At 40.6% G+C, this 21,279-nt stretch overlaps 1 protein-coding gene across 8 annotated transcripts in view; it reads left to right on the top strand.

Moving 5' to 3' along the window:
• EML6 (EMAP like 6) overlaps positions 1 to 21,279 on the top strand; it is a 239,166-nt gene that overhangs the window by 109,596 nt on the left and 108,291 nt on the right. For all 8 annotated transcript variants that reach the window (XM_060249242.1, XM_060249187.1, XM_060249202.1 and 5 more), the window contains 8 exons: positions 2,250 to 2,387; positions 4,112 to 4,368; positions 8,120 to 8,332; positions 8,970 to 9,137; positions 12,357 to 12,463; positions 15,890 to 16,008; positions 17,555 to 17,741; positions 19,510 to 19,615. In XM_060249242.1, the coding sequence (XP_060105225.1) occupies positions 2,250 to 2,387; positions 4,112 to 4,368; positions 8,120 to 8,332; positions 8,970 to 9,137; positions 12,357 to 12,463; positions 15,890 to 16,008; positions 17,555 to 17,741; positions 19,510 to 19,615 (1,295 nt within the window). The remainder of the gene's footprint in view (positions 1 to 2,249; positions 2,388 to 4,111; positions 4,369 to 8,119; positions 8,333 to 8,969; positions 9,138 to 12,356; positions 12,464 to 15,889; positions 16,009 to 17,554; positions 17,742 to 19,509; positions 19,616 to 21,279) is intronic.

Consider the following 21,279-nt stretch of genomic DNA (forward strand, 5'->3'; position numbering starts at 1 on the left):
ATAAGAGCAGATACAGTGCTGAAATGATAAATGATGCGGCTTTGAAAATTATTCTTGTTCCATATCTTTTTTTCCCCACAACAGGACTCAACTGTTAAATGTGTTGAAACATGAATAAGCTTCCAGCAGCTGAACTCTTTGCTTTTTTTGGTGGTGTGGTTGCTAAGTAACGTTTTTTGGAATGCAGTGATCAGTATGAGCCCTAGTAAAAAACCACCATGGATAGGTGGTAGCTGATAGAAGAAACTGGAGCAATTCCCCCAAAAGCAGAATTATCTGAACTGGTTGAGCTCTGCAAAATTTAGGTTTCTTATAAGGGAATAGGAGAGCTTCCAACAGAAGTTTCTGGATATTGCATATATTTGAAAAGCAACAACGAGCAGGGTTTCAGGCAGGCTTCGTTCAGGGCTACAATTTTCTGCTTACAAGAGAGAGGCATTTGACATCCTTCCCTGCTGTGCACACCAATGTGTTACAGCTGCATGCAAAAATCAAGTGTTTAATATTTGTATGAATAGCTGTATAGCTGCCAAAAAACCGCAGAGTTTCTATTCTGGGTGGGTACCTACCCTACCCTATTTTATTTTAGACCATATAAACTGTTCTTAAGGTTTGACTATATTTCTGCCCTGGCTAGGGTCAACCAGTACTGGTTCTATGGAGTAAATAACTATGGGTATAAACTATTAAATGAATGGATGTTCCTCAAAATGCCCACCAAGGGCTCAAAGAATATTTGGTTCAAATTTTCATACCATCTTTGATTTACACAAAAATTTTCATACCATCTACATGAAATCAAATCCCTCCGCCCCCCCCCCCCCGGCTTCATTTTGTGACATCCAGCAGTTATGCATAGGTAACTTAGAATAGGAGCTTGTGCTCAACATGTGCCATATTGAGCCCAGATATGTAAAGGATGATCACCAAAGGGTGACTAACACATGGAATTCACTGCCACAGGATTTGGTGGTGGCTACAAGTATAGACAGCTTCAAGAGGGGATTGGATAAACATATGGAGCAGAGGTCCATCAGTGGCTATTAGCCACAAGGTATAGATGGAACTCTGTCTGGGGCAGTGATGCTCTGTATTCTTGGTGCTTGCGGAGCAGCAGATGGAGGATTTCTAGTGTCCTGGCCCCACTGATGGACCTCCTGATGGCACCTGGATTTGGGCCACTGTGTGACACAAAATTTTGGACTGGCTGGGCCATTGGCCTGATCCAACATGGCTTCTCTTATGTTCTTAAGGATAAACATACCAGGGAGTTCTTAATTAGCCACACTTCCCTCTATGTGTGCCCATTGTCAAGGGACTTGTGAAATTGAGTTCTATTATATGGAGCAGTTCTGACCTGTAGTAATATGTCTTTCTTTACCTTCTCAGGCTGAAAGTAGACATTACAGTGGTCATGTGATTGCTGCCAAAAATAGTATTCTGCCTCTCCTCCTTGTTTCTCTCCCATGATATCTAGCAAAGTGATGATGTGGCATGATGCAGCATACTGATATTGCGGTTTTTCCCACCCCACTCTGTTTTATTTTGTAGGCTGCCATTAGTGGAGGTAGGCAAAATCACAAAGTCATGATGCCATGCTGTGCATTTTGGCTTAGTAGATATTACCAAGAAAGAGAGGACGAGGAGATACAACACTGGTGCTTTCAACAGCTGTCTCACTATCTTTGTAATGCCTATGTTCTACCAAAGATTTATATGTTTCAAGACAAGGTTTTTTTTAGTGATGAAGATGAAGCCTGGGGTCTAGTTATTCTTTGTCAATTCAAATTTAAGAGCAGGATTATCATTGCAATCCTAAACAGAATTAAACCCTTCTAATTCAGTTAAGTCAATGAGTTTAGAAGAGTGTAACTCCTTTTAGGATTCCACTGTACATTTGTTATACTGCCATAATTTTAAATGAAACAAAATGCTTTCACTGAATTCCCTTACTTAAACCTAATCTATGTAACAGATCACTGTGTCACTTCAATTTGATCTCATGTAATTTATAATTTATAAATTTATAATTGGGATAAGGGGAGACAGTTTTCTAAGAAGCTCACCTCAGTTAATTTCAACAGCTGATACTGGCTGTTTCTGATGGCTAAATAGGACACTGACATCTTCCCACTGAGTGAGATGCTTGAGATCTGATTCAGCATTCCATATCACTTTTTTCCCTTAACCACAAAAAATACACATTCTATAATGATAAACAGTTTTCTTTGGTCCTAAATATTGTTTAGTTTATGGAGCCTTGCTGACCATGCCTTGATTGCCCGTTGTAATATGGAGGAAGCCGTGCGGAGTGTATCTTTCAGTCCTGATGGATCTCAGCTAGCCCTGGGAATGAAAGATGGTTCTTTCATTGTTCTGAGAGTAAGGTAGGAGAATGTGAACTTCAGCACTGGCAACCCTTTTATAAGAAATGAGGAGTCGATTCTGAATAGAATTTGTACAGTTATGTTACAGATCACGATGAGTTCAATAGTTGTTTGTGCATGAACTTTGAAAATGAAGGTGTGGACAATATGTGCAAACTGTGATTTTTTAGGTAATCAAACAGATAAGGTGCTGGAAGATCTCCAGCATGTTTTTATGTTAATTAGCAGCAATGAGCAAAGGGGCATTGGCAGCAGGGAGGATGGTTTTAACCATTCCTCTATATGATGTTTTATTGTTCTCAAACACACACACACCCCTCCCCAGTGGCTGTTTTCTCTGCTGGGGAAAATGTATGAGTTGCCTTGTGTTGCCTACATGTACCTCCCAATGGAATAAATACTAGCTGCAGAGAGCCTTCTGTGTTGGAAGAGTTAACCACCTCTCCCCCTACATAACAGATACAGTAAAGATGATTTCTCACTTCCCACCCCTTTCCTATGCCACTGTTGGCTTGCAGAAGAAAAAAAATACATTCAGGGCTTCTCTAGTTCAAGACTTGCTACTTTTTTATGTTCCATAGAGAAAGAGGGGCTAAAGGCAAACTAATTCTTTAATGGATTTGTGTGAAAAGCCCTAATACTATATACATTTTTAAACAATGCATGCAGTTGAAATATTTTTGCTATGTCTGGACTGCCACATATATCTGCAAAATCCTGAAATTAAGAGATTTGTTTAAACTTTATGTTTTGGTTTGGAAAATGCCCAAGGATACTAATTACTTATTTTCATAACTATCCCATTCTTCTAGAAATGCCTTTATATCAAATGTAGCTTTTCCATGGATTGTACTTGCCATGCAACGAAGAGTCCTTTGTAACTTTTCTGTTACATGTCATTTGTTGTTGAGTTCTAGCGAATAATTATTTAACAGTTGATTTTAAATGTTTAAATTTAAATGGGTTATTATTTTAGATTCCTAGTAGAAATTCAAACATCTTGAAAACATTTTTCAAGGGAGGAAGATAGACACAAGTTAAATTGTTACTACAGTAGTGCATAAACTGAACTATGAAAACCTATGTAACAGAATCTAAACTAAAATGCATCAAAGATTCATTAAAGATTAATCTAATTCTGGGTTAGTGTGGGGTTGCACCAACTTCTGACTGCTGCGGTTGAAGCATCTAAAGTAGGCCCTCCAGGACTAGGAAGCAGAAGTGTTGCAAGTACACTAAAATGCAGCACGAACTCACATGTTCAGTTTTCAGTGCTGGTCACTCTGGATGCACTGAGGAGAAAAAAGATGAGTGGACCAAGTTATACTAATTTAGTTGCTGTCCATCATGCTAAGTCTAATAAAGAAACTTGAGGGTCAAACTTCAAGCCTTTTAGATTCATTTTCTTGAGTTTTCCTTTAGCAATGTGTTAAGTTGAATGAGCTGTCATGTCTGTTTACATTCAGGGTCCAGAGAACCTCCAAGAGACACTAAACAGATATGTCTAAATGAAAAATGTCACCTTACTGTCTGAACCGGAGATGATTTGCAAAACATATTCTTTGACAAGGCAAATCATGGTGATATAATCACAAGGCACATGGCTTAGATATGCCTGTTTTTATTGTTTTATTTCAAATGAATGCACATGACCATTAACTTCTCTTACTTATAAATCTTGAAAAATTATTTTTCTTTTGCCGTTTTATATCTTGATTTTGTAGAGATATGACAGAGGTAGTTCATATTAAAGATCGAAAAGAAGTAATTCATGAAATGAAGTTTTCACCAGATGGCTGCTTCCTTGCTGTGGGATCCAATGATGGTCCAGTAGATATCTATGCAGTTGCTCAGCGGTACAAAAAAACAGGAGAATGCAACAAGTCTTCTAGTTTTATCACACATATTGATTGGTCTTTGGACAGCAAATTCTTGCAAACTAATGATGGTGCAGGAGAATGCTTCTTTTACAGGATGCCATGTAAGTCAGAATTTCACTTAATCTTCTGTACCGTACTGTACTGTATCTTAGAATCATAGAGTTGGAAGGGAACTTCAAGGTCATCTAGTCCAACCCCCTACTGCATGTCCAGAAAATGGCAAAACTTCCAGGATCCCTTGCTAAACTGGCCTGAGAAAAATTGCTGAATGACCCCAAAGTGTCCATCAGCATTTCCCTGGGCATGTAAGAGAGGGCCACAAGAACTAAACGTTGATGCGACCCTTCCTGCCCTCCTTCTGATGATCTGCCTAATTCACAGAATCAGCATTATCAGATGGCCATCTAGCACCTTGTCTACAGTAAGCCCAAATATAATATTTTAAAATTATTGTCTGAGTGTTTGATTGCTACATCAACAATGGCATGATCCAGAGGCAGGTGGACCTAAACTTTGCGCTCATAAATTTGAACTATGCAGCATGACCTATTGATTTCAATAGAACATAGGTGTGCATAACATTCGCTGGATTATGTTATACTAAAATATAAACAGTTTCATATCAAATAAGTAAAGTAATACAGTTACATTTATAGCAGGGTTGCTGCCTTTTTCATAAACATTTAATTATTTTAATTTGTGGCTATGTTTGGAGCTGAATTAGTAATGGAAGGGTCTAGGATCTGACCCTAACTCACCAAAATTATTTAATATGAGGGTTTCAATGTTCAGAATCAGCTGATATCCAAATCATCATCTCTCTCCTCCAGGAGACACCTTCAAGTTTACAATCAAAAGTGAAAAAGCAGGGAGAAAATGTAGTGGTTAGAAACACCATAGAATAATGACAGGTTTTTATCCAGTATTTAAATATATCAGGGGTGGCCAATGGTAGCTCTCCAGATATTTTTTTGCCTACAACTCCCATCAGCCCCAGCCATCAGCCATGCTGGCTGGGGCTGATGGGAGTTGTAGGCAAAAAGCATCAAAGAGAGCTACCGTTGGCCACCCCTGAAATATATCAATGGAGCAAAGACTGCAAAGTGAATAGGGTGCTGAAGAGAAAGGGGACCTGGTATTCCAGTAAAGGCAGTAATTTGGGGTTTAAGGAGGACAAGGACATAAAAAGAGCGAGTAAAGGCCAAAGACAGAGAAGAAGAGGTAAGTGGGAGAATGAAGACATTCAAAAGTCAATAAGTTTAAGCAGGGTAAGAAATAAGATCAAGGACACTAAATATATTTAGAATCAGCAAAGCTGTTAAATATGCAAGCTGGAATGCTCCAGATCATACAGTATCAAGCCTTTAATGAGGTTCTTTGAAAAGCTATTTGCTGTTGTTGCAATGAGGAAATGCATTTGGGAAATTTTATCTGTTATTTGTGGCATGCTAGAGACTAAATAAAGCATATTCTGTGAGTTTGTATTGCAGGGATAGACAGCTTTGACCCCCCCCCCCAGGGATTTATACTTAGTATAAAAGTCTAGAATGGCCTGCTGACCATCTCTAAATCTGTATAGCTTCCATTTTATTCAAAAAGAATTATCATGCTGTACTATGGTAGTACAGCTGTTTTTGGAAAAGAAAGAGACTGTATAATTGAATCTATTTCCAGTTTGTTCATTATGTGTGATCAGTATGTAGGTCTTCAAGTGAGTTGTGTCTGAAATGAATGTATGTTTTCTTTTCAGCCAAAGTAAGATATGTATATTTAAAATACATCCAAACTGTAGATTTTCTGGCTGTCCAATGAATATGAAACTGTTTCCTTCAAAGCTTAACAGCCTTAAAATGATCCTTAATATTAAAAAACCCCAAATTATAATCATGATTGGGAGCAGTAACTCTCTGCCTAATTTTATCTAGTAGTAAGCTAGTACTGTCTTGGTCAACTCCATACCAGGAATATAGATTTTAGGCATAGATTTCAGGAGGATAGGCATGTTTCCATTATATAGTCTGGAGAAAAATCTCCTTTCTCTCACTGTGGGCCCAATCAGTGGATTTAGACATCTGCAGATCAGCCACACTTGAGAACTAGATATATAAATATAGATTATTAGCAGTAAAGCCCATTGTAGGAAGAAATAGAACAGGTCCTAGAATAATATTGAGGGGGATGATGAATGTGTAGGTGGCAGGAGGAAAGGAAGATAGACAAACAATGAAAGAAAAAGAGACAGAGACAGAGAAAGAATGAGAGAAAGAACAGTAGGAAAAAGATGGGGAGAAAGGAGTGCAAGAAAGAAAAATGAAAGGAAGGAAGATGGACAGAATGATATAAAAGACAGAAAGAGAGATACAGAGAAATAATGAGAGAAAGAAAAGGTGAGAGGTAAAAAGAGGGGGAGAAAGGAGTGAGAGAAAGAAAAATGAGAAGAAAGAAGATAGAATGAAAGAAAAAGACAGAGAGACAGAGAAAGAATGAGAGGAAGGAAGGGAGAATTATGGAAAAATTGGGGAGAAAGGAGTGAAAGAAAGGAAAATGAAAGGAAGCAAGGGAGACAAAAATGACAAGAAGACAGACAGACAGTCAGGCAGGAAGGTAGGCAGCCATTAGAAGCCTCCCTTTCACCCCTTCCTGCTTGCAGGTGGGGGAATGAAAGGGAGCCTTCCAATGGCTCCCTGCCTCTTACATCAAGCAGCTAACAGGCGGACCCACTCTGCTGGTGCCTGTAAGAGGCAGGGAGCCACTGCAAGTCTCCCTTTTGCTCTCTCCCGCTTGCAGGCAGTGGGAAAGTGAAAGGGAGTCCATCCCATCTCATGGGGCCATCTTATGGGCACATTGGACAGAATGTTCTCCATTTTATGCTATTATCCCATAGAACAGAATGGACTGCTTTGTATTGTATGAGCCCATAGGACAGAATGGAGTCCATTCTGTTCAATGGGCTCATACTATAGAATGGACTCCAATCTGTCCAATAGGCCTATAGGACAGAATGGAGTTCATTCTGTCCTATGGCTGATAGGATAGAATGGAGTCCATTGCATCCTATGGACCCAAAGGACAGAATAGAGCCCATTCTATCATATGAACCCACTGTAGTCTAATTTGAGTAGAAAGAGTGAAGAGTATTTGCAGGTGGAAAGGGCGGCTTGATACATTGTATACTGGCAGTCTGTTTATCTGCTGCTGTTGAACTGACCTCTCCCTACTGGGAATGAACATTCCTTTTGTGGCAGTTGAAGAGAAGTACCTGCTACTGTTTGTCTCATGAACATGTGTCTCAGAGTTTACTGTTTGCTTCATGGCAGCATGTTTGTGTGTGTGTATGTGTGGTGGGGGGGGAGATGGACTGTCCCAGACTTCCAATGATGGGCTTTAACTGTGGATGCCAAAAGATCCAGCAGTGCTACTCTAAATCCATAGAGATTTGTTGGCAGTAGTGGCTTTCTTTTTTATACTGGCCATTCAAGCTGTATTGGACTGTAGATTTGTCTGCTAGATTCAATAGCTCAGTAGCAGTATAGAGGCCAACAAGATTTGAGGGGTATAAGCTTTTACCAGTCAATGCTCCCTTGGTTAGAACATTGATTTTCAGAAGCTTACACCCTGTAATCTTGTTGGTCTTTACTAAATTCAAATCTAGATGTTCTACTGTAAAACAATGTCCCCCTCTGAAACTAGCTTTGTTCTATATCAGTGCATACATACAAGAGATCCTCAAAAGTCATTACTGTGGAAAGGTAATGGTACTGTGGAAACAAAAAGTATGAAAGCCAGAGAGATAACGCCAAGTGCTGTATTAGTAGAAATGGTTAAATAGCTTATTAACCTGATTGTTTTCAGCTGGAAAGCTTATAACAAGCAAAGATGAGATCAAAGGGATTCACTGGGCCTCCTGGACTTGTGTAATGGGATCAGAAGTGAATGGAATCTGGCCAAAGTATAGTAATGTCACTGATATCAATTCTGTGGATGGAAATTATAATAATGCGGTCCTGGTGACAGGAGATGACTTTGGTTTGGTTAAATTGTTCAGGTTTCCTTGTCTAAAGAAAGGTAAGACACCATCCTGCCTACACAAGATTGCTTAATTAAAGCCGGTGATGATCAATTAATTTATGGTTCCTCAATGGCTAAAAGGGTTTTTTTTTTTAATGAGATACATCTATATATTTGAGTGGGAATTAGACCAAGAGTTTGAGAGATTTGTAATGTAGTCACTAAGGGGAAACAGAGCTGGGTTTTGCAGCTATCTAGAACAAGGGAATGCCTGAAGAACATCAATCCATGATTTCTTTATTGTACTCAGCTTATTTTTCTTTTTCAGACAGTACAATAGAGACAGGTACAGATTTTGTTTTTTATTGCCAGAGTAACAAAGTGAGTGCTACCCCTAAATATTTCTTACTATTCCTTGGCTTTTTGCTTCCCCAGTTTTCAATTAAGGTCTATTACGATCTACGGTAATAAAATAAATGTAATTTTTTTCAATTGTATAAAATATATGTATAGCAAAATCCATGCTCTGCTAATTAAGGTCTTCACTGTTCCTTTGTATTTTTTTCTAGTTGTCCATATTTTGTTACTACCTAGTCCTCATTCCACTGTCTTGCATCTTGGAATCTGTATCTGATCTTGCAACTTATATTACTAACTGAAGGCTTAATTTTCAATTCTTTATTTTTACTTCCAGGAGCCAAATTTAGGAAATATGTTGGTCACTCTGCACATGCCACAAATGTCCGCTGGTCACATGACTTTCAGTGGGTAATAAGTACTGGAGGTGCAGATCATTCTGTTTTTCAGTGGCGTTTTATTCCAGAAGGTGTAACAAATGGAATCCTTGAAACAACACCCCAAGGTAGTTAAATGCAAGTTTCTGTTTTCATGAGTATATAAAAAAGGAGACTTTGATAGGTGACAAGGAAACTTTTCGTTATTATCTCTCCAGAATGTTTGAGCCTAGTATGTTCATTGCTTTTCACTTTAATACAGAGCCATATTTGCCTCAGGCAGAGGTTAATTCAAACAGTGCAGAGGCAGGATGCATGCTGTGCAGGGAGTGGGACTACTCACATATTAAATCAGTCACATGTTAAATTCATCTCAGCGGAAAAAACCCTGCAGAAATATGTAGCTCGAATCAACCAGAAACACTCCTAAGTGTTTCATGAAACTTTTTTTTTTTTTGCCATTAAGTCTCAGCCAACTTTTGATGACCCCATGGGGTTTTCAAGGCAACAGACATTCCGAGGTGGTTTGCCATTGCCTGTGTTTGCGTAGCGACAGATGGTGGGAACAGACATAGATATAAGGGAAGAAGGTCGAGACATGGAGACGCTCGGCCCCTTTCCAGTCTGTGGCCCATCCCAATGGTGGCAGGTAGTGGGCCCAGGTTGAATTACTTGCCTCCGTCATTGGTGTTATGCAATGCCAGGTCCATAAATAATAAGACCTCAGTCCTTCGGGATTTCCTGCTTGAGCAGGAAGTGGACCTGGCTTGCGTGATTGAGACCTGGGTGTGAAATGGGGAGATTGGGAGACTGTAGATCTCTCCCAAACAGCTTCCCCAGGATACTCAGTCTTTCACCAATCATGGACAAGTGGACGGTGGGGAGGGGTGGCTCTATTCATACGAGAGGCTTACTCCTTTCGGGGTCTCCTGGATCCATAGATCAATGGTATTGAATGTGTTGGTCTGGCATGAGACGTTGGGGAGGGTTTGGCGATATGGCTGGTGTACCGTCCGTCTAATGCACCAGCTGGTGCCTTACCGTCCCTGATGGAGCCTGTAACAGGCTGGGCATTGGAGTACCCAAGGCTTTTGATCCTGGGCAACTTTGATGTCCATGCCGATGACGCGACCTCCAGTCAGGCAATGGACCTAGTGTCATCCATGGCAACACTGGGACTCTCCCAATTTGTTACAATGCCCACTCACCAGGCGGGGCACATGCTAGATTTGATCTTTATGGCGGGAGTCTTAATGGACCGTATTACTGCCAAAGCTGTGCCATGGTCAGACCACTACGCCCTGAAGGCTCATGTGGATGTCCCACCTCAAACCTGTTTAGGCAGTGAGCATATTTTGGCTCGCCCACAGAGCCTGATAGACCCTGAGCAGTTCCAAATGGCTCTATGCGATCCCTGGTGCCCTGGTGACTCTCTGGATGACCTGGTTGGGTCTTGGCATGGCCAGCTCTCCAGCTCTCTCATCCTCTGCGCCCTCGTTCCAAACTAGCACCGTGGTACACCCTGGAACTGCGGCAGATGAAATGAGGGCTCAGACGGCTAGAGAGGCAATGGCAGCGTACTCGAGATGAAGTGACTAGAACATCTTATAGTTTATGAAGTCATATGAGATGGCAGTCAAAACCACAAAGAAAACTTACTTTGCAGCCAAGGTTGCATCTGCAACATTGCGCCTGGCTCAGTTATTTAGCACAATTCGGATGTGGTGGCAGCCCTCTCTCATTAGATGTTATATGCCATCCGAAACAGTTCAGGCAGGCCCTGCGGAACTGCGATAAATCCCGCAGGACCCTGATGGCTTCTGGAAGGGTGTTCCAAAGTATTGGGGCTGCAACCGAGAAGGCTCTTGCTCTGGTAGAGTTGAGCCTAGCCTTCTTTAGCCCAGGGACAGCCAAAAGATTTAGAGAACTTGATCGCAGTGCTCTCTGGGAAACATGTGGGGCAAGGTGGTCCCACAGATAGGTAGGTCCTAGGCCATATGGGGCTTTGAAGGTTAATACCAGGACCTTGAAACGAATTTGGTACACAACAGGCAGCCAGTTCAGCGCTCTCAGCACAGGCTGAATGTGCTCCTGATGAGGAAGCCCCATTAGCAACCTGGCTGCAGCATTCTGCACCAGCTGCAGCTTCCGAATCTGAGTCAAGGGCAGCCCCATGTAGAGAGCGTTACAGTAATCGATTCTTGAGGTGACTGAGGCATGGATCACCATTGCTAAGTTGCTGCACTCAAGGTAGGGGACCAACTGCCGTGTTCGCCAAAGGTGAAAAAAAAGCAGCTCTGGCAGTGCCTGCTACTTGGGCCTCCATAGTTAAGGAGGACTCCAGGAGCATTCCCAAGCTCTAAATCCTTGACACTGGCATCAATGATGCCCCATCAAAGGCTGGTAGAGGAATCACCCTTCCCGGGCTGCTGCGACTTAGATAACCTTCGTCTTCGTTGGATTCAGTTTTAGCCAACTCAGTCTGAGCCATGATACCATGGCTTGCAGCGCTAGGTCCAAATTCTCTGGGGTGCAGGCAGACCGGCCACCCATCAATAGATACAGCTGGGTGTCATCCGCATACTGATGGCAACCCAGCTCATACCTCCTGACCATCTGGCAAGGGGGCACATATAGATATTAAACAACATTGGGGAAAGAACTGCCCCCTGGGGCACCCCACAAATAAGTGGGTGTCTCTGAGACAGTATTTCCCCAATCGCCACCCTTTGTCCCTGACCTTGGAGGAAAGAGGAGAGCCACTGTAAGGCAGACCCCTGTATTCCCACGTTGGCAAGATGGCTAGACAGCAGCTGGTGGTCGACTGTATTGAATGCAGCCAATGAGTCTAATAGGAGCAGTACTGCTGAGCTGCCCTGATCCAGATGTCTCAGGAGGTCATCCATGAGGGCAACCAGCACCCTCTCTGTCCCGTGGCTTGGGCAGAAGCCGGACTGGAACTGGTCCAGTATGGAAGCGTCCGCCAGGAAACCCTGTAACCATGTCGCCATCACCCTTTCTATAATCTTACAGTTAGAAGGTTTCTCCTAATATTAAACTGAAATCTTCCCTCCTGTGACTTAAACCCATTGGATCTAGTCTTGCCCTCTGGAGCTGCAGATAGCAAGTTTTACTGTCTTCTTTGTGACAGACAGTACTGCAGTTGAAGACCACTTCAGAGAGCTTAGTCAGTGTTGTGTTTGGTTATTAAGCCTTTCTGTACATTTTTATTGTAGAATTGCCAGTGTTCTTGGAGATTTTGCATTAATTATTCTGGGGAGATGTGACTTCAGTTTTTAATTGCCCTTTGATAATGAGCATCATTTGGTGTCTTCTCCTTTATGCAGAAAGTGGGATTGATTCACACAGTGAAGAATCAGATTCTGATTTATCTGATGTGCCAGAATTAGACTCAGATATTGAGCAGGAAGCTCAAATCAACTATATCCGACAGGTGAGCTGCATGAACATATAGTGCTGTTAGACATACCTCTAGATATTATGCCATAATGCAGCATGTTGTAGTGGTTGGAGTGTTGGACTAGGATCTGGGAGATCCAGATTTGAATCCCCATGCTGCCAGGGAGGCTCACAGTTGTGTGACTTTGGGCCAGTCACTCATTCTCAGCCTAGCTATTTCACAGTTGCAAAGTTGTTTGTTGTGAGGATAAAATGGAGCAGGGGATTACAAACTTAAGCCTATTTGTGTCCCTGCTGAGGATAAAAAGTGGGGTATAAATATCTAAATAAATAAATGCATGCATTAAGCAGAGGAATTTTAAGTTTTAAGAAAAAGTTAACTTAGAGAACTGAACTAGGCAGCCCAAAGTAAGAAACTTTGCAGTCCGAAGGAAAGCAGCAATCTTCTAATCCCATTTGCTTCAAGGGATTTATATGATTATGTTAATAACATAAAAAGAACACAAGAGGTTCAGGCCAGTGGCCAATCCAGTTCAAAACTGTGACCAAAAACCAGGTGCCATCAGGAGGTCCACCAGTGGGGCCAGAACCCAAGAAAGAATCCAAACTGAAATATGTAGTTTATAAAATGTATTTATTTAAAACATTTTTAACTTGCCTCTCCAGGAAATCAAGGTGGCTTAAACACTTGGGGGATGGACTCCAAAATAATACAAACAGCTATTAACCATGGGAGCCTTCCATTGCTCTGAAATCTTTTGAGTGAGCAAGCATATTTATTGGCAGATTTTTCTTTTAAATGTAAGAGGGGAAAGTTCCTTTCAGCACTAATTGTTTCTTTTTATTGTGTCCTTTTGCCAAAGAACTTAGGACACCACTGGTTATTTTATCCTCACCTAACAATCTTGTGAGACAGGATAAGGAGAGAGAGAGAGAGTGATTGCCCCAAGGTTACTCATAATGCAATCATATGCTAACTTACTCCAGTCTAAACCCATTGATTTCAGTGGGTTTAGGCCAGAAAAAATCTGTAGGGCTGCCCTGCTAATGCGCTTCATGACAAAGCAGGGATTTGAACCAGATCCTCACCTGACATTCTGACTGCTATAGAGCACCGCAATGACTCTCTTGGTGTTGGAAAACCTGAAAAACTTTAAATCTTCCATGTGTTCTAGAACATCCACCTCTGTCTTAATTTGTTACTAACATTAAGCTTTTAGGGATGGGCATGTACCTCATTTTGCGAATAATGACCAGAGATTTTAATTGGCATTATTCATTTAATTAAAGTAAGAAAAACAAGTATTACCAATGAGAAATTACTTGAGGAAATACATAGGAATGCCATTCCATTTTCACTGGGAAGCACAAATTGTTAGCCAGATGCATCATAAGAAGCATACCTTGTCTGTGTTAAAAGGTCTGCATGAGCCACATGTCTGTTTCTAGACACAATTCAAAGTGCTGGTTTTGGCTTATAAAGCCTCAAACAGCCTGAGTCTCCCACTGTATTTCCTCCATGCAATTCTTCTTGCTCACTCAGATCATCATCAGGACCCAGGTCTGGGGTCTCTTCTGCTATTCTGTTTGGTAGGTGGTAGCTAGCCATTTCTGTGGCAGTACCATGCCTTTGGAAACCTCTCTGGTGATGACCCCAGGGCACTGATGTTTTTGTAATTTAAGAGTCAAGGGAAAATTTTATTATTCTTTTGGGCCTTTTGATAAATGAAAGGGTTTTGTGGGGATTTTGGTTGTTGCTTGATATTGCTGTTTTTAGTATATGTGGTTTTTCTTAAATTGCTGGTTTATGGTTAATTTTTAGATACTATATATGTGTAACAGGGCATAAACATGAATTTAAAATATAAATAGCTTTAACTTTTTCCATGATGGCCACAAATATCTTTTTACTTTTCAGTATAATTAGTGAAGCAAAAATGCTGTTTCTTGCATTCTGTCCTCCTACAAATTTGGATCCTTGAGGCACCTGAGCAGAGGCATAAATCTTGGGTACCAGTGTCACTTTGCATAACTATGTAACTGCTGCATAACTATGTAACTGCTGCTCATGCTGGGTTCTGTTCCTGAATACAGTGGCTCAAATACTGTTTCTGAATAGAGTGGCTTGAAACCAAAGTAGCATAAAGTTGCCTCCTCTCACTTAAGGGGCTTTCCTTCTTCCTCTGCAAGCAGAGGTCCCCTGCACCCTCTGAAAGCTGAAGGACCCTCCAGTAGGGCTTTTTAGAGGCACAAGGGATTGAAGCAGGGGAAGGGTGGGAAATAGGACCCACCATGTGCATGAAAGTGCTTCCCATTTATATGGGAGGAAGTTTGGGTCCAAGCCCATATGGACATATGAAGCTGCCTTATACTGAATCAGACCCTTGGTCCATCAAAGTCAGTATTGTCTACTCAGACTGGCAGTGGCTCTCCAGGGTCTCAAGCTGAGGTTTTTCACACCTATTTGCCTGGACCCTTTTTTGAGGATGCCAGGGATTGAACCTGGGACCTTCTGCTTACCAATCAGATGCTCTACCACTGAGCCACCGTCCCTCTCCTGTTTCATTATAATACTTTGCTAGTTCATATGGACATACATTAACATTTCAACCAACTTACAGTGCAGTTGTATGTAGAGTTGCTCCAGTCTAAGCAAATTAACTTCAATGATCTTAGACTGGAGTAACTCTTCATACGATTGCACTGTTGGTGGCTGGGGCATGGATGCTGTCAATTGCTGCAAGAAAGAGAGTGAGGGAGATAGAAATGTGAGGTCGATAGTAATGAGATCAGAACATACCAAAGCTTAGGGAACTAGTTGGAAAATATAAGTAAATCCATTGTGGTCCTTTAAATAACAGGTTTGTTTATCTGCAGTGTAAGTTCAAATTCATGCTAACATTTTCTAGCATCTTGACACCTACCAAAAGATGCATTCTGATGCTGTTTTTTCAGTGTTCTAGATTAAACTGATGTAACACTACCTAGTTTCATACATAGCTAGCAGCTATGCATTTCATAACCAGCTCTTGAACAGATTAGCATGTATAATAGCCGTATATCTGGTTTACATTTTAGCAGAGTAAATCTATTGCCTGGTTCTTTTGACAGTTGTAGGGAAGAGCACGAACCTAAATTGCTCATGAAAATCCCTAGGTCATGATTTGCAAACTATCAGAACTCAGTGAAGCAATTTGTTCAAGAACTATGGACAATTTACGTGTTATTAAAAAAATTAAGAAGGTTAAAAAAATTATGAAGTAATTGGATGGTGTTAGCTTTGCCTGTTGCTAGAATGGAAGCTTCTAATAAAAGGGGGGGGGGCTGATTTTGTCATACATTTCATGATATTGATACTGATCTTACAAGCTGTCAGTCAAGCTAGCAACACAAATAACAATAAGCAACATGAATAACTGAATGTGGAATATATAATTAAGCAAAACTGTTATTCTTTTAGGTTTACAAAGAAGATCTACCTCAGCTGAAACAGCAAAGTAAAGAGAAAAACCATTCAGTGCCCTTCCTTAAAAGAGAGCGAGCCCCTGAGGACAGTTTAAAGCTGCTGTTTATACATGGGTATAATCATTTTTAAGTAGTGACTACTCGTGTCTTTTCACTTTTATAGACTAAGAAACACATTCAATGCTTTAGGAGGAAACTGAATCCTCTTTTAGATTATTTGGTTATGATTAGGGCCATCTTTTTCTCCCCCTTATTTGGTTATGATTAGGGCCATCTTTTTCTCCCCCTTCATAGGTAACTAATGTCCAAGAACTGGTCTATGTATTGTCTTTATTACAGGGAGGAAACTGGAAATGGGCTTTTCCATGCTGCAACCTTAACCTACACTATGGCTGTGTAATTTTGAATGTTTGATACTTGATTGAACATGTCACTGATTCTGTTCCTGAAGATGGCTGGTATTGGCATGAAGCAACCATATGATAAACATACTATGGAGAAGTTGTCACATGAAGGCCTCTTTCAGTTTCCTCCATGTGATACAGATACTGGATTGGATGCTGTGGAAAATGTACCATAATGGAAGATGGCGTTTGCTGATTCCCCCTTCCTACTGCAAAACTCATGCTTCATGAGTGAAAATTCTGACATCCCTGGAAAAACTCCAGTGAATGCAAGCAAATAGATGAGGAGGAGAGGGAGAATGCTTTTTTCAACTTTGAGGAATCAAAGTATCTTACAACATCATTCTCTCCTCCTCCATTTAGGCTGAAAGTGACTGGTCCAAAGTCATTCAGTGACTTTCCATGTTAGAATGGGGGTTCAAACTTGGATCTCCCACATTCTAGTCCAGTACTCTAACCATCCTACAAGGGGGTAATTTGTTGCTTAGAAGCGTATCTATCTGGCCCAGTTCTCAGTATACCTTCAGATCATTGTTGGGTTTCTCAGTCATTTTCTGGACCACTGATCATTCTAACTACCTGGAAGTCTTGATTGGGCTTGTTATAATTGGTGTTATATTTCACACAGAATGAAAACCCACGTACAATTTTTTTCAGTATCAGGTAGAAATTCAGAATAAAGTTTAATTCAAGTGGCACCTTTAAGACCAACAAAGTTTATTCAAGGTTTAAGCTTTTGTGGCAAATACACTTCTTCAGATACAGTAGATACAGAAAAAATTCAAACTGTGTAGAGAATCATGTCAGAATATGAATTTATCTACCTAGAAGACCAGGCTACAAAAGCGTTCTTTTTTCCCCCATGTGTGGAACTTGGAGCATCAGATGAAAATTCACAGTGAAATTGGAAGGAAAACAGACAGAAGCAAGGATGGCTTGTGCAGCTATCTAACAAATGCATTAATTACTAATAATTATGAATGGCACTTAACTGGTTCTAGATACAGTACATTTCAGCTTGTATTTTTCTTTCATCCAGGTTTTCATCCTGGCCTTTTAATACTTTTTTATACATCCTACTTCTCATATTAATCTCTTGGAGCCTTCATAATAAGTATAGTTTTTCGTTACATTAGTCACTGTTTTCAGCAAAAGCTGCTTCAGTATAAAGGCAAGATCATAGTCTAAGTTCCAGAATGTTACAAGGACACTTGCTGAGATAATTACCAGTTGGTGTTTTTTTTAATCCATTTCAGTTACAGAGGCTATGACTGTCGAAACAATTTATTCTACACACAAACTGGGGAGGTGGTTTACCATATTGCTGCTGTTGCTGTTGTGTACAATAGACAACAACACACCCAAAGACTGTATCTTGGTCATGATGATGATATCCTCAGCCTAGCCATCCACCCAGTGAAAGACTATGTTGCTACTGGACAGGTGTGTATTTATGAGCAATGACACTAGCAAATTAGACTGAAAAGATGAGTTTTTCCAGTTTACCTTGAGTGAGCAAGAAAGTCTCTATCCATTGAAACTACTGGAGAGCCAGTTTGGTGTAGTGGTTAAGTACGTGGACTCTTATCTGGGAGAACCGGGTTTGATTCCCCACTCCTCCACTTGCACCTGCTAGCATGGCCTTGGGTCAGCCATAGCTCTGGCAGAGGCTGTCCTTGAAAGGGCAGCTGCTGTGAGAGCCCTCTCCAGCCCCACCCACCTCACAGGGTGTCTGTTGTGGGGGAGGAAGGTAAAGGAGATTGTGAGCCGCTCTGAGACTCTTCGGAGTGGAGGGCGGGATATAAATCCAATATCTTCTTCTTCTTCTTCTACATATTCATTTTAGGAACCTCCTTTTGTAATATGTGGACAATGAAAGCTACCTCCTTTGTAGTTAAGGTTGCTTACAAATGTATGTTGAAAACAGTCTCAAAGCAATGTGAAGGGCTTTGAAGTCTCCTTTTAATGTATGTTTGATTGTGACATGCAAGCAAATCCATTACTGATACATACTGTAAGCACTGACTGGTATTCCACTGTCACTAACATTCCCTTGAGAATATCAGCCTGTTTCCTGTTTTATTGTCAGTTAGATATGTCTTGTTCACCCAAATTTTTAACTGTGATCTTTTCTTTATGCTACCTTATGATTTTTGCTTGTAGTTTCTGCTTAGATTACTATTTGGTTTATTTTATTTTAGGTGCTTTTGTAGATACTGTTTTTATTTTTCTGAACAGAAAGGTGGAACACCAATATTGTAAATAAAAATAATAGAGAGTATGGTATCTATAGCAACAAGAGAGGAACAGACAGGGGAAGGTTAAAAGGAAATATAGTTTGGGGAATGTTGGAATAATTTGATGGCTGGATGTCTCAAAGCATAAATCATAGAAGTAATTTGTTGGAGTTTGACTAGGAAGAAACAAATAAGAACAATGATTTCTCATACAGTCCTTTTCAGTGTGTTAATATAGGTCAAAAAGATGACCCCAGAATAGAATGTAGAAAGGAGGAAAGAAGTGCTTCAAGGCTAAAGCTCAGTGGAGCTGTCGCTGAAAGCCAAAACAAGATGAGAAAGACAAAACTGTAGGAGTGGCAGGAAGAACATCAGAACAGAAGAGAGACGAGTGAGGATGGACTCCAAGTGGGGAGGGGGAATACTGCAGCTAGTGCTATCAAATGCTGATTGGCACATAGGGCTGCAGAAGTAGAAGCATGAGGATGAATTTTATGTAAGAAGTACATAAAGTAAGAAGTACTTGACCGTGGAGTATGCCACAGAGCGAGGCCAAGGAGACATGCAAGAATATTGGGAATGCTGATAGGTACACACTGCATTTGGAGACAGGAGGAAAATAATGGAGGGACTGGAATTGACTGGAAATGGGGTAGAAGGCAGCAGGGATGAGAATGCTTCTGAGCATGAAAGCAGGGCTCATAGATTAGAAATCCATGGATTAGATAAAACTGTGGTCAGAAACTTAGATCAGCTTTTGAGAAATAAAGGTAAACAGCATGTAAGAGATAGCAGTCTGAGAAAAATTAGGACGTCCTTGTTTTCTACAGATTCAAAAAAGGTTTCATTTATGTTATATAAACAACTTTCTGGATATTTTATAACAAAAACCTAGATAAACTATTTTAGTAAAGTAAATTTAAAATACTGTCACATCTCTGTATACATCTGCTAAGATCAGTACTCTCATTTAGGTTGGAAGAGATGCTGCTATTCATGTGTGGGATACACAGACACTTAAATGTTTATCACTGTTAAAAGGCCAACACCAAAGGGGAGTGTGTGCACTTGATTTTTCAGGTATGTAGCCACTAGAAGGGAAAAGGGAAACCATCAGTCTGCTCAAATGCTCTTTGTCCATATAAGATCATATATTTTTTTCCCTCCAAGTGATGCCTACTTCAGCAAGTCTCTCCCAATGTTAGTTATCCTCAGAGGGGGTTGAGGGAATGATCTTTGATGTGGAAATAAAAAGCATCACAAATCAAGGTAAAACGGAGGAGCAGCAGCCAACCAGGATCTTGGGATCCAGCAAGCTCAGAGCCTTAGTCCTAACAAGCTCAGTATCAGAATTAGGTGCGTGAGTCTGGCAAAATTAAAAGGTATAGGAAATTAGGAGCTTCTGCCAAACTCTCTGTGTGTATGTATTTATGTATGTGTGTTTCCTCTCGCTTTCTTTGGGATGTTAAGTCCATACCATGATGTCATCATTAAGAAACAAGTGTATTTCTGTTTTCTGGGAATACATGAATGCAAAGCACAGAGTCAGTATTCTAAGCAGTTGCTTAGTAAGAAGTAAACCTGCTCCAAATTTCTGGCAGTTGGTTCGTATTTTTAATTTTATTAAAGTATCTGTTTACCTACCATCTACCAGTTTTCATCACAATAAATGTATCATAATATTGAGTACCACAGGAGACTTGGTTGTTTTTGCCTCAAGGGACTACTCTCCTGGAATGATATTACTGTTGACTTGGGTTGATAAAACATTAATGTGTGTGCCCTCTGGTGGCTAATTGGATGTCTCTTGGACTAAACCTGAGGAGATGGAGAAAACATTTCATATAAAGGCTGACTTCTTTTAATTAAAAGCACTCTCATTCATACCTGTGCTCCTGCCAAATGGTACCAACCTTTTGAAGTTGTGTTTAATTATCAGTATATTTCAAGTGATGCAGGAATGCTTTGACCAAGATTTCTTTACCTCCAATAGCGGTATTTTGAGGGTTGTTGACTCAGTACTAGAGAATTCTCATCCCTATTTTAACAGGGATGGGGAATAAGGGATTTCTCTGTGTATCCTGTTCAGAGGAGAGACAGGGTGAATCTCAGCTTGATGAGAAAGTCATGCAGCAGTCTGCCCTTCTTGCTCCCTCATCACTTATGTGCACAGGGCAAGGGGAGAGCTGGCTAGCAAGAGATCATCAGTTAGCAAGCCCAGCTATCTAAAAGCAAGAGGAATGTAAAAAACCCCAAAACATTTATTTTAAGTTTGCTGGCCTGTTGGCTTTAGGGTACAACCAAAACAAGGGGAGAAAACCACAACCCTGTATGAGAGAGGTAACTAGAAAGACTGGAATGAGGCAAAAGAAAGCAAAATATAACAATGGATTTGGGGCAAATGTACTAAATACAGCAAGTACAAAAAAACAGCAAGACATAATTGTGCTGTAGTGGCTGCATGATTCCCTTGCTCAGCAAAAATACAGTTTTATTCAAAAGCAGTATTTATGTTGGGTCCTGTGTTCGGACTCTCCCTAATATGTCACAGTTTGTATAAGATTGTAAGATTGTAGGCATCAATTTCCCTTTCAATTTTAGCACAGTGCATACTGGTTATAGTGGCTTTATTAATAATTATTATATAGTGATAATAATGGGTCCTTTATATTAATAGATTAACAGTACAGTCCTAAGGAGAGCTGCCCTGTCAGAGTCTATTGAAGTCATTGGCTTTAGAACAG

Source organism: Heteronotia binoei, chromosome 1, assembly GCF_032191835.1.
Source record: "Heteronotia binoei isolate CCM8104 ecotype False Entrance Well chromosome 1, APGP_CSIRO_Hbin_v1, whole genome shotgun sequence".
NCBI lineage: Eukaryota > Metazoa > Chordata > Lepidosauria > Squamata > Gekkonidae > Heteronotia > Heteronotia binoei.